Source organism: Trichomycterus rosablanca, chromosome 11, assembly GCF_030014385.1.
Source record: "Trichomycterus rosablanca isolate fTriRos1 chromosome 11, fTriRos1.hap1, whole genome shotgun sequence".
NCBI classification, from domain to species: Eukaryota; Metazoa; Chordata; class Actinopteri; order Siluriformes; family Trichomycteridae; genus Trichomycterus; species Trichomycterus rosablanca.
The window spans coordinates 18,497,741-18,510,783 of record NC_085998.1 but is presented as its reverse complement, the minus strand read 5'-3'; the positions used below and the strand labels follow the sequence as shown (position 1 = coordinate 18,510,783).

Here is a 13,043-nt window from a genome sequence, read left to right as displayed (position 1 = left end):
ATTTGTACCTTTAAACTCAGTGTGTGAGACTGTAGCTTTGTTCAAATTTATGCTGTCCGTTTTGCTTCAAATAAATGAGTTCGATATTTGATAATGCTTTGCTATCATTGCAAAATGAAAGTGCACAGTAAACAGCAGCACCGCAACCCACATCAACCACACAGCAGCATAAAATCATAACCGCTGCTTACCTGAACTTCTCTTCTTAACTTGAGACCAAATCTATATCTGTGTGTTGTCATATTATGGATACAATCCACTAGTTTTTTTTCTTGGTGGCCATCCTGTATGTTTCCAGAATATTTTCAGAAAATATAAATCCATTTCCAACTGTGTTTATCCACCTAACTAACAAAAACCGTCTTGGATAGTTTATTCTCTCGGCTTTCACGGTAAAAAGTTGAAACTGGTCATTCGTTAACTAAGCTGTCACTTATACCTCTACAGCCAATAAAGAGAGGAACAACTGAAATTCCACCCAATATCTGAATTCGGAAACTCTGATTGGTTTATACAGCTGCTTTTCAAGGTCTGAACCACGACTGAATCTCTGAAACACACGCGCACTGATCATGGAGTTGTTTATACACGACACAATAATAATAAAAAAAATCATAATAGAGTGGAATGCATTAACAGGTTTCCTATACATCCTTATGGGAAAAAATACCTTAACACTCAACACATTTTAATGTCAACGCCCCTCCCAGAATCAATTGGCGTTGAGTTTCAAGGTACCACTGTACATTTTTATATGGAGGTTTTGTACAGGTATAATTTTTTACTAAAGATGGTCATTTAAAGTGAAAACGCCAGTGGCAGCCACTGTTAGGTTGTTTTAATTTGTAGTGTGGATAAATGATTGTAAAGATTTTTTTGGAATTTCAAATTGTTGAGTCGGAATAACTAATGCACAATTGGACTCTCTGTTTTGTGTTTTTACTCTCAATGAACATAATGTAGCAGCAACCTGCTTGTTTACTTATAAAAATAAAATACATTATAAAAAATGTTGAATAAATTTAGACAAATTTAGACGTGTAATCCTGTCCCAGAGGGTCCTGACTTTAAGGGGTGTAGGTAGGCATTAGACATAGTGATGATCGCTTCAAAAGACATAGCAGCCGATATGAAAGCCAATAATTGAATAGATCTTTTGTTGTGTATTTATGTTCCAGCTTATTGCTGGTTTCGCCTTTCTGTTCTTTCATCATATTGATTCTTCCTCTGATATTCATAATATCAAGTGTGATTACTTCTGCTTACACTATCATGTTTCCATAGGTACATACACTGCCTGCCCAAAAAAATGGTCACCACTTGGATTTAACTAAGCAAATAGGTAAGAGCCTCCCATTGGATAATTACTGCATGGGTGATTATGTTTCAGCTGGCAACAAGTTATTTAACCCTAACTAATGCAGTGAGTAGCTTCTCATTTGTTAAACAACCATGTGGAAAGACACATCCTGTGGTCGTGGAAAAGATGTTAATCTGTTTTAGAAAGGTCAAATTATTGGCATGCATCAAGCAGAGAAAACATTTAAGGAGATTGCTGAAACTACTAAAATCGGGTTAAGAACTGTCCAAAGCATTATTAAAAAGTGTAAGGACAGTGGGGAAACATCATCTTCGAGGAAGGAATGTGGTCAGAAAAAAATCTTGAATGATTGTGATCGGCGATCACTTAAACGTTTGGTGAAATCAAATGGTAGAAAAACTACAGTAGAACTCAGAGATATGTTTAATAGTGAAAGTAAGAGCATTTCCACACGCACAATGCGAAGGGAACTCAAGGGATTGGGACTAAACAGCTGTGTAGCTAGGGCTGGACGATATGGCTAAAATTTATATCACAATATAACTCCTAATTTCAGTCGATACGATATAATTCCGATATCGATATGAATAACACAAATGTCCGAAAAACTGCCAAGAACCCCAAAATTGGATGGCTGTACCTGCAAACCTCTTTTCTGGTTTCTGGCAAGAAATACAAGCTGAATACACCACTGAATTAGTCCTTCCTCTCTTATCAGCTATTTCGTCTGCTTCTTTTTCAACTGTGGACAGTGGCGGAGCCAGACAATTTCCATAGGGGTGGCCAGACTGAGACCATTGCTCACACAGGGGTGGCACAGAGACTCATACATTAAGATACATTATTTTTTTATGTGGCAAGTTGCTGTTGATCTAGTAGTGTTTTGGTCACTCACTCATTTACCTATACAGGCAGTAAGTGCCATGTAGAATTACATCAAGCCTAGCATAATAAGCTTTTTATTTTTTCTCATTTTCCCTGACAAGTGAAAAACTAAAATATAGCCTATAACCTTAACATTATGAGGAAGAATTTCAAAGATATTCCTTTGCAATACTTGATCGTTTGACTGCAAACTTGTGTGTAGCGATGCACCCATCATGCCTAGTGCCTACCGTACAAGCCTGTGGGGGCAGTGCTATGATCTGGGGTTGCTGCAGTTGGTCAGGTCTAGGTTCAGCAACGTCATGTGCCCAAAGAATGAGGTCAGCTGACTACCTGAATATACTGAATGACCAGGTTATTCCATCAATGGATTTTTTCTTCCCTGATGGCACGGGCATATTCCAAGATGACAATGCCAGGATTCATCGGGCTCATATTGTGAAAGACTGATTCAGGGAGCATGAGACATCATTTTCATACATGGATTGGCCACCAAAGAGTCCAGACCTGAACCCCATTGAGAATCTTTGGGATGTGCTGGAGAAGACTTTGTGCAGTGGTCCAAATCTCCCATCATCAATACAAGATCTTGGGGAAAAATTAATGCAACTCTGGACAGAAATAAATGTTGTGACATTGCAGAAGCTTGTAATCAAAGCTAAAGGCGGTCCAACGAAATATTAGAGTGTGTGACCTTTTTTTTGGCCAGGCAGTGTATATTAGGAATTGTAACTTTCAAGCTGTGCTATTATAAAAAATGTACATGCCAGCCAATCTAAAGCTTTTGAAAATGCCAGTATAACTTACATCATGCAGGGGAAAAGCTGCATCATAGACACCCTTAGCCAGTAATGACGAGATGCCTAAACCATTGACAAACTGATTATTAAAAATGTTAAAAACAAAAACATTATCAACCCTAAATTAAAAACAATTATAACTAATTTTAGAATTATAACATTTACCCATAGTCTGACATGACTGGGTACAGGCTGTGCGCCTTAGGATTTCAAAAACCTGTAATGACACAATGACACACACACACAAACACACACACTCCTTTAGATTCCATAGATTTCTGCATTAGTTAGTAATACAATACAAGCCATAATAATAAACAAACACATTCGCCCAAGCCTATTACACACAGTGACTAAACACATTGATTAATAATTTTGAGCAGTTGTCTTAATTTTACCACCTTTTACAGTGATGTTTAAAATGCAGATAAGAATATAAATATGAATTTTTTATAAACAGTGTGTACTTTATCATTTAGAACAGAAAACAGGTATATGACTGTGACCATTCAAAAGGCTGCAGCTGTACAGGAAAATGCAAAAAATATGAATCCAGATGCAAGTTTTAGAGACTTACTTTTTGGGCCAGTCTACACAAACATGATTTTCTAGCCACTGGGAGGTGCATTTGCCAGTGCACTCTTAGTGCCAAGCACCAAGCCCAGATATACATAAGCAGGGCTGTGTCAGGAAGGGCATCTGGCATAAACAAAGCCAAATCAGGTGTGCAGACCAGAATGATTCACTGTCGACCCCTAAATACGGAGGCAGCCGAAAGAAGCTACTGGCCTGACCATACACCCAACATACACACCTCTTCTGACGGTAATGATGTGGTGCACAAAGCAGAGAAGTTTTAATAGAAAATTGGAAAATGACTAAATTAAGTGGAAAAGGGGGGGATGCAAACAAATAAATAAATAAATAAAAATGTACTTCAACATATAAATGTATTGGTGTCAAATGTTAAATGGCAAAAAAGTGTAAATGTAATGAATACAGATGTGTGGACAATTCTGAAATACAATCAATTATTTATCAACTATGGTACTGTTAAAAACACAAAGCTTACTATTCGTCCTCGTGTTGCACTATCAAACAGGGTGTTTTTCGTCTTGATGTCAAATCTGAAAAAAAATAGGTTTAGAAAAGTGGTTAAAATTTGTTAAATTGTTAATATGTGTGTATTTTTGTGCTGTTTGTGTAGACTTACAGGTGTAGCTTTTCTCTGCTGAATGGGAGTGACAAAACACATGTATGTGGGTTTTGAAGAGCTGGGACCCCTGGCTGGAAGGGTTGATTAAGCTTCTCCCAAAATGAACATATTGCTCCTGCAAACCCTGTTTTACCTTTTAACTCATATGTCTGAAAAGCCAAGCAAAGTGGATTGTTGACTAAATAAAGAGCAAAAAAAGCAATTCTAAGGTATATATAATAGATAGATACATATGAGGGATCTTCAAAAACATTTTTTGCTGATGGCATTACAACGCTGGGAAAAATTCATCGGAAAATGACTATGTAGGAAAGTGACGTAATTTGTTTTTAAATTCTTAATAAATAGAGTTTTAAAAAGTGCGGAAACTTTTTGAAGAACCCTCATAGTAGATATAAGTAAAGCTTGTTAGCAGTTAGGTTAAATCAATAAATTAAGCAAAAGCTAGCTAAAGACACAAAGATCCACAAGATCCAAACAATTTTTTTCCAAAAGCCAAAGGTTCTAAACTGCTAAGACTAGAACTTCCGAACAGAAGATAAACTATAGTAGGTTTATTCATTCATATATACACCAACGAGGCATAACATTATGACCACTGACAGGTGAAGTGAATAACACTGATTATCTCTTCATCACGGCACCTGTTAGTGGGTGGGATATATTAGACAGCAAGTGAACATTTTATTCTCAAAGTTGATGTGTTGAAAGAAGGAAAAAAGGGCAAGCGTAAGGATTTGAGTGAGTTTGACAGACGCCAAACTTTGATGGCAAGACGACTGGGTCAGAGCATCTCCAAAACTGCAGCTCTTGTGGGGTGTTCCCGGTCTGCCGTGGTCAGCATCGATCAAAAGTGTCGTGACCATGTCACTGGTTTACCACAGTTTACCTTCCTTGGATAGGAAGGTAAACTGTGGTAAACCAGCGACAGGGTCATGGGTGGCCAAGGCTCATTGATGCGTGTGGGGAGCGAAGGCTGGCCCGTGGGGTCCGATCCACCAGACAAGCTACTGTAGCTCAGATTGCTGAAGAAGTTATTGCTGGTTCTGATAGAAAGGTGTCAGAATACACAGTGCATCACAGTTTGTTGCATATGGGGCAGCAAAAGGGGGACCAACACAATATTAGGAAGGTGGTCATAATGTTGTGCCTCATCGTTGTAAATTAGCAATGTAACAAGCAGTACATTTATTAAATGTAACATGCAAAACTGTCCAGTTGCTGATCATTTTTATTATGAATTAATATTGTGTATAGTATGTTCTGCTGTGCTCTCTTGCGTGTGTGTGTGTGTTTGTGCCTCCCTGCCCGTAGGTGAAGCTTTGCTAATATGGAATAGTGGATGCCCTTTTTTTTTGCACAGTGGCATGTTGAGTGGCGCTCTCGCCTCACATCAAGAAGAGCCTGGGTTCAATTCCCAGTCTGGGTGGTTAAGATTCTTTCTGTGCAGAGTTTGCCTGCTCTTACTGAGTCCATGTGGGTTTCTTCTGGGTGCTCTGGTTTCCTCCCACAAGTCAGCAGACATGCAGTCAGGCTAATTGGAGCTACTAAAAATTGCTTTAAGTGTGAGTGTGTGTGTGGGAGGGGGGTGTTTCCTGCCTTTCGCCCAATGAATCAGACCCACCACTGAATAGTTCCTGACTAAGATAAAGCAGTGGTAAAGGAATAAAAATAGACAATGAATAAATGAATAAATCTGTAAATACTCTGTGTTGTTTATACAGTATGTTGTGCTCACCACAGCTGGAAGGGATGGGGGTGCAATTATAGAACATTCCTTTATATCCTGATTTTGTATTTGCAAGAAAGGTTAGATGACTGTCTTTTGTTTTCTTTAGATTTCGGAATAGTTAAGTGTTTGGGTTTTGTGTGTTTTGGCCTGGCTTACCCTGGAGAGGTGGCATTTTTAATTAAATTCAAACTGTGTGCATGAATGTGAGCTCAACCTTGGGCCAGCTAATAGTGTTTTTTTCACACCTCCCACCACTGACCCTAAAATAAGCATACTCTAATTCGACCTGTAACAAAAACATTGTAATCATTAGGTACATCAGCATTTTAGAGGGTATTATCAAGTTTAAATGTTTGAACACAAAAGGCCTTAAAGGGTGCTTATTTGTAAAAAAAAATAATTATAATTTCTTTACTAGTGATGTAGATTTTAGTTATGAAAACTAGAAACTACTGAAAATATGAAGCTGTCCACCAGTACTTAACATAAATACACAGTCGAGTCACATTATTATGACCACTTCCTACATTTGACAGTGCAGCTAGGAGCTCATGAAGGAAGTCATGTTTCGTGAGCTGGCTTGGTGGGTATATAAGGTGTGCAATAGGCTGTCTGCACACACATCCTTCGTTGCAGTCATGGGTAAAATTGTCTTCCAGCAAAACAATGTGACATGTCACATGGCTAGAAATGTCCGACACTAGTTGAAAGAGCATAACAAAGATTACCAAGTACTACCCTGGCCTCCTAATTCCCCAGACTTGAACTCAATTGTGCATCTGTGGGGCCACCTCAATCATCGTGTTCACTCTATGGATCCTCCCCCACGCACCCTCCAGCAGCTGTGAGATGCACTGCAGTCAGCATGGTTCAAGATACCTGTGACCTTATAGCTGCTGTCAGTGCTGCACATGGTGTTTACTCTGGATATTAGCTGGTGGTCATAATAATGTGACTTGACTGTGTGTATAATACAAAATTGTTCAGTACTGCAGGTAAATTGCAAGGCTATTACACACAACTAAATCAATGTATTATACGCTCTTTATAATACATTGCACAAAAGTTATACATTATATATTACTGAACTAACCATGGAAAACATCAGAGCTTGAAAAATGGCTTAAAAGATGTTCAGGTAATATAATAACATTTATCATGTGTATTTACTTTCATATGCATCGGTTCACCAAGCAGTCCATGACATCATCACTGTCGATGGGGCTACTTTAAGTCAGGTCTCTGAGTATAAATATTTGGGCATATGGCTAGATAGCACACTGACATTTTCATATCACATTAGTAAATTACAATCTAAGGTTAGATCAAAAATAGGCTCCCTGTATAGAATGCGGGCCTCTCTTAGTCGATCTGCTACTGAAACTTGTACAAATGACCATCCTCCCCTTGTTAGATTTTGGTGATGTTATATACAGTACAGGTCAGCTCGAAAAAGTGATCTTCTGAAACTTGACATACTTTATCACTCTGCCATTCGGTTTGCGATAAATGCTCCATATAAAACACATCACTGTACCCTTTATTCTACTGTGAACTGGCCATCTTTACACACTCGTCGTGCTATTTATTGGTTTATGCTCATATACAAAACCCTGCTTGGTTTGTCTCCTCCCTATTTGTGTCATTTATTGCAAACCTTATCTTCAGTTTATTATACTCGCGCTGCTCATCGTATTTCACTGAAGGTTCCTAAAACGAACACCATTTTTGGTCAGTCATCATTTCAAGTGGCTGCAGCCATAGACTGGAACAAACTGCAAGAAACTCTAAGGCTGGATACATTTATTTCTAAGACAACTTTTAAAAAACAAATTACAGATACCTTAAGAGATACATGCAGCTGTATGACAAATTGATTTTTCTTTTATACTATTGCTGGATGATTCGACTATGTGTTATTGTATTGTGATCATCGTTGTTTGTTTTCAGTGTCTTATGTAAATTTGTTTGTATGATTGTTCCTCAAGAGGCTTTGCCTTTTGCCAGGCCGCCATTGTAAATAAGAAGCAGTTCTTAATGACTTGCCTGGTTAAATAAAGGTTAAATAAAGGTTAAATAAAAAAAATATGCTTTCAGTCAGACCAAAGTAAGCCTAGAACTCAGAAATAACATAAAGCCATAAAAAGCTATATCCTATACTAATGTATTCTGACTGTGTTTGCGACAGGATTATAAACACTAAAGCATGGGTGGAATAAAAAAACTCACAATCTTGGTGGGAACTTTGATCTTAAGAAGCTCTGCCTCACGACTAAGCACAGACCAGGGAACATGCAGCCGGGTAAATCGCACTGTCTTCATCTGAGAGAGAGAATGGGAGGTAAAGACAGAGAAACAGAAAGAGAGAGGGGTTAAAACTTGAAACAATTTAACAGATTAAATCATTTAACTAAGCAGGCTTATCAAAAACACTTGCACATTAATATTTCCAAACAGTCTGTGACTGATGGTGCCTGAAGGAGGGAAGTTAAAATTAAGTTTCTCCTTCCTGCCACTGCACAATGTGACCCCTGTGCCAATGATGGGGGGATTTACATGGGGCATTGTGTGAATCTCCATATGCTGTACACCACCACTGGCTGGTGTATAAGAACTGCACCACCAACTGTACATGGTGGTGCAGATGAATTGCAATAGGGAACTGGAAATGACCTAGACTAATTCATCAGTCCGTAAAAGCCAAACTCTCTAGAGACCAGTTAAGTAGCACAACAGCTAAAAACCTAATCAGCAGTGAAAATCCTTAGTGACTTTAAAGTGGCTATAGAGTGGAGGGTAAAAGATATTTTGTAGTTTACTGACGTAAAGAGTGGGAAGCAGTTTGGAATCAAAGAAACAGGATTGTGCATGCATAGGTTGCCAGACTACCATCAAAATAGGATTTGTGTTATTTAAGCTAAAGAAGACAATCTATCTATATATATATGCAACCTATGCATGCACAATCTATCTATATATTTTTGTCAGAGTTTACTGTAGAATCTACATATGCTCTAAAATGTCTTTTGTCTTATAGATTTGGAGTCTATTATTTTATGACTGCAAAATAATTATCACAGCATTAATGAACTGTAAAAAAAAAATCCTCTGAGCTCCTTGTCGCTTCTTAGATCATTTAAGATGTTTAATAGCAAGATTACTTGCTATAAACAACAACATTAAACACTGGACTCCTTTAAAAAAAATGGCACAATGTTTCATTCTACTCTGACCATATTTATATTTATACTTATTATGACTGCACTACTGTTTTTTTAGAGCTAAATATATATTCTGTGCAATATCCTCTTAAGCTACTCAGGGCATGTGCAATACCCCACTGCTACCTCAGTGCTGTAAACAATGTCTTTTGTCCTTTTTAATAATTATAGTTTAGTCTTTATTCTTTATATTTAAGATTTTTAGGCATACATACACGTGTGTGTATTGTGTATATGTATATAATTTTTGCTTCTATTTTTTACTTATTGTATGTGTAAGCACCGTTGGATTGCTACTCAATTTCGTTGTACACTGTGCAATAAAGGTGTCACAATGAGCTCCTGTCACACCCCTTCACTGATTGGCTCATTTGGACTGATTAGTTCCCGCTGCCCTCTATATAAGAGGTGAGCTGGAAAACTGACATTGGAAGCTACAGTATTTTCCCCTTTGACTCCTGAGAGTTTTGACCTGGTTTGTTCTTGCTTGCTACTCTTGTATATCTTGTCATTCTTGTAACTCTTGTTTAGCCTTGTTAGTGTAGTCTGGTTTCTCTTGTTAGTTTTAGTCTGTAAGTCTTGTTAGCTTTGTTTGTTAGCTTAGCTTGTTAGTTTTGTTAGCTTAGTGTTTAGCATTATTAGCTTAGGGTTTAGGTTAGCTTATTTAGCCTAGTTTAGCTGTGTTTAGTTAGGTTTGTCTTGTTAGCCTTTTGTTTGTTAGCTTAGCTTAGGGTTTAGTCTGTTTAGCCCATGTTAGTACTTGTTAGTCTGTTTAGCCCGTGTTAGTCTATTTAGTCCTTGTTGGCCTTGTTTATCTTAGTTCAGTGTTTCATCTAGTTAGCCGTGTTTGTTCTGTTTTGTATCGTTTTAATAAACCTTTAGTTTGTTTTGTACATCTCTGCGTGTGTGTCCACCCCCTTTGTCTTGTCCTGTCTTAGACCTCGCGTGACAAAAGGCATCTTATCTTATTATTGGTGTCAATTTTGTTAAATTATTAAAATCTTATAAAAAATTTAGTTTGAGATTGCTCTTAAATGTTCTTCAATTGAACACATAGAAGAATATACATCACAAGATACATCACAAATTTTTACAAACCTATTTAATGTGTTCAAGGTGAGGAACAAGCCACAAGATAAAAAAAACTTGGGCTGCTACACAGTGCAAATGTTTATTATGTTTTCACTAGACACACATTCAGATTGTTTATGAAAAAATTGCAAGCCATAGAAGAAAAAGACAATTTAGATTGGAACCAATAGGTTAAAGTTCAAGACTCAAGGTCTGTCATAGTATTGGAGTGACATACGGAACTCAAATGTCTGTAAGGGCACAGATAAAGCTTTAACATTTGCTGCCTTCTAAAACATATTGTTTCCAGAAATGTCCAAGCATCTGTTCCTTTTTAAATAGCTGAATGATTAAAAGACATACTTTTTTATTTAAAAAAAAAAAAAAAAGTTCATATGAATTTCGAAACATCATGCTGGGACAAATCTACACACACAAACTGTCTGGTTAGATTATTAATTTGGTGGTATAAAAATCTTTGTGTGATTAAAGTTTGTTGCATTGCTTCTTAATGTCAAATTATTAAATCTGATTACTAGTTTTTACTTATTTATGCCTATATTAATAGGGTCAGTTTTTACTGATATATTGGTGTCCTGCCAAAGTCAATAAAACATCTTTTTTACACACTTTCCACAGTACAGTAAGCTTTTATAATTTTAGAGCCTCTTTCTGTTATTTTGTTGTGGGGGATAAACCTTTGCCTTTAAATCTGAAATGACTGGTGTATTAAGTATAAATATTGTGTTGTTAAAAGAAGAGGTAATGTAACCCAGGGACACTTGATTATAGAATGTCTTGCTGTCATCAAATGTCATGCTCTTTAGGTCAAAATAATTTAAAATCATTACTTGCTATTTTAATTAGCATTTTATACAGTCCTATTTCTTTCAGATTTATGACTGTGGATATCTTATATTGTTATTATTATCATCATCATAATTATTATCATTAGTATTATTATTACTGTACAGTTATTACTATACAGTTATTCAGCTCCACTGAAACATCACATTTCCAGCCCAGGGTTGCTTTACACACACTGTGTTACATGGAAATTGAAAACACAGTACCAAAAGTCTATAGAAGCTGTATTGTGCCCATTTGGAATGTTTTCCTTGAACCTTTTTATGACTAATGCCACCTGCATGCACATCTGTATGTGGGAGACAACGTCATGACATTGATGATCTGTACACTGTAATCTCCGAGCTGTGGAGTTTCAGAGCAATGTTAAGCACTACAAAATGTTAAGCCCAGTGAATAACCCCAATCCACTGTTTTGGACATAGATTTAACTGAACACATCAGAATGTGAAAGACAACCTGGATGATTAAAATCTGTTTAATGTTGAGCTACGAATGATACAGAGCATCTGGCTAACAAGTCTCTGTGAATGTGTTTTTGCTATAAAAAATAAAAGCATTATTACACCAGGTTTCATAATGCACTAGCTATAACATCATGGCTTTGTAGACCTGTACATGTCATTAACTATGTTAAGTCTTGTATTTTTTAATTTTTATTGTCATTTTTAATATGATAGAAATCACAGAGCAGCTAACAGACTCCTAGAACATGCCAGAAAATAGATGTCTGAATTGTAAATGCATTCTTTATAAAAACTTGTCTCAAACATTTCGCAGCACTTTGACATACATTGACATACAGTGTCAGCAAAACAGAAACAATTACTTAGGGGTCCAGCACAAATCTGGACCCCTAAACAATGGAAAAAAGTAACATAGTACCATCTTTTATTATATTTTCTACATTTGGAAGGATTTATGTTCTGTTGAAGCCTGATGGGGCGGCACAGTGGCACAGTGGGTGGAGCTGTTGCCTCACTGCAAGTCGGGTCTGGGTTAGATTCCCTGGCAGGGCGGTCAGGGTTCTTTCTGTAAGGAGGTTGCATGTTCTCCCAGTGTCTGTGTGGGTTTCCTCCAGGTGCTCCGGTTTCCTCCCACAACTGGAGCCACTAAAAATTGCCCTAAGTGTGTGTGTGTGATTGCTCTGTGATGAAGTGGCGACCTGTCCAGGCTGTTTCCAGTTTTTCCACTCAATAAGTCAGATCCACCATGACCCTGACCAGGATAAAGTGGTGGTAAAACAGATCTGCAGTGTTATCAGACATAATTGGAATGATGTCTGAGGTTGGTGGATGCCTGAAGCACTGTATTCCAGCATTGCACCCAGTGTTTCCCAATGAAACCTAACCAAATAACAAAGCATGTTCAATCCCCCTTTATTACCTACGTGCAATACATTCATGCTGTACAATAAGAATTGCAGACTAGCACACACTCCATCCAATATGAAGCCATTAAGCTTGGAACATTCCCAGCACCTTGCAGTGACCAGAGCCAAGACTTTAAAGCCAAATCCCCAGGACCCTATTGCCATTTTTTTTAAACATTTTGTAAAGTAAATCGTTTAAACTGGGACTGTGGTAATTCTGTCCTAGACAGATTTCATCCTTCATTAATGAAATGCACACATACACAAATACTTGGGACAGCATCTGTTTAGTTAATGTGATCTGCTTTGGCAATGTGGGTGGATTAATGGATGGATCATTGAGTGACACTTTGTCTATTTACACACTCTCATTCATTCAATCTCACTCACACACACACACACACACCAGGATTAGCAGTAATCTGCATTTTGGCTGGGTAGCCACAGTCATTGGCATTCAGCATTATTCTCCCTCAAAAGAAAACAGCAGAACAGAGACGTTCTCCACATAAATCCCTTACATTTTTCACAATACACAGTTTCAGAATGATTTCAGTT

The 13,043-nt window shown here is 37.5% G+C and overlaps 1 protein-coding gene across 1 annotated transcript in view; it reads right to left on the bottom strand.

The window, feature by feature from the left end:
- ano2a (anoctamin 2a) overlaps positions 1-13,043 on the bottom strand; it is a 42,444-nt gene that overhangs the window by 19,345 nt on the left and 10,056 nt on the right. Inside the window, exons 3-7 of the mRNA XM_063005247.1 lie at positions 8,184-8,276; positions 4,220-4,371; positions 4,079-4,133; positions 3,172-3,223; positions 3,014-3,069 (exon numbers count right to left, since the gene is read on the bottom strand). Of these exons, the coding sequence (XP_062861317.1) occupies positions 3,014-3,069; positions 3,172-3,223; positions 4,079-4,133; positions 4,220-4,371; positions 8,184-8,276 (408 nt within the window). The remainder of the gene's footprint in view (positions 1-3,013; positions 3,070-3,171; positions 3,224-4,078; positions 4,134-4,219; positions 4,372-8,183; positions 8,277-13,043) is intronic.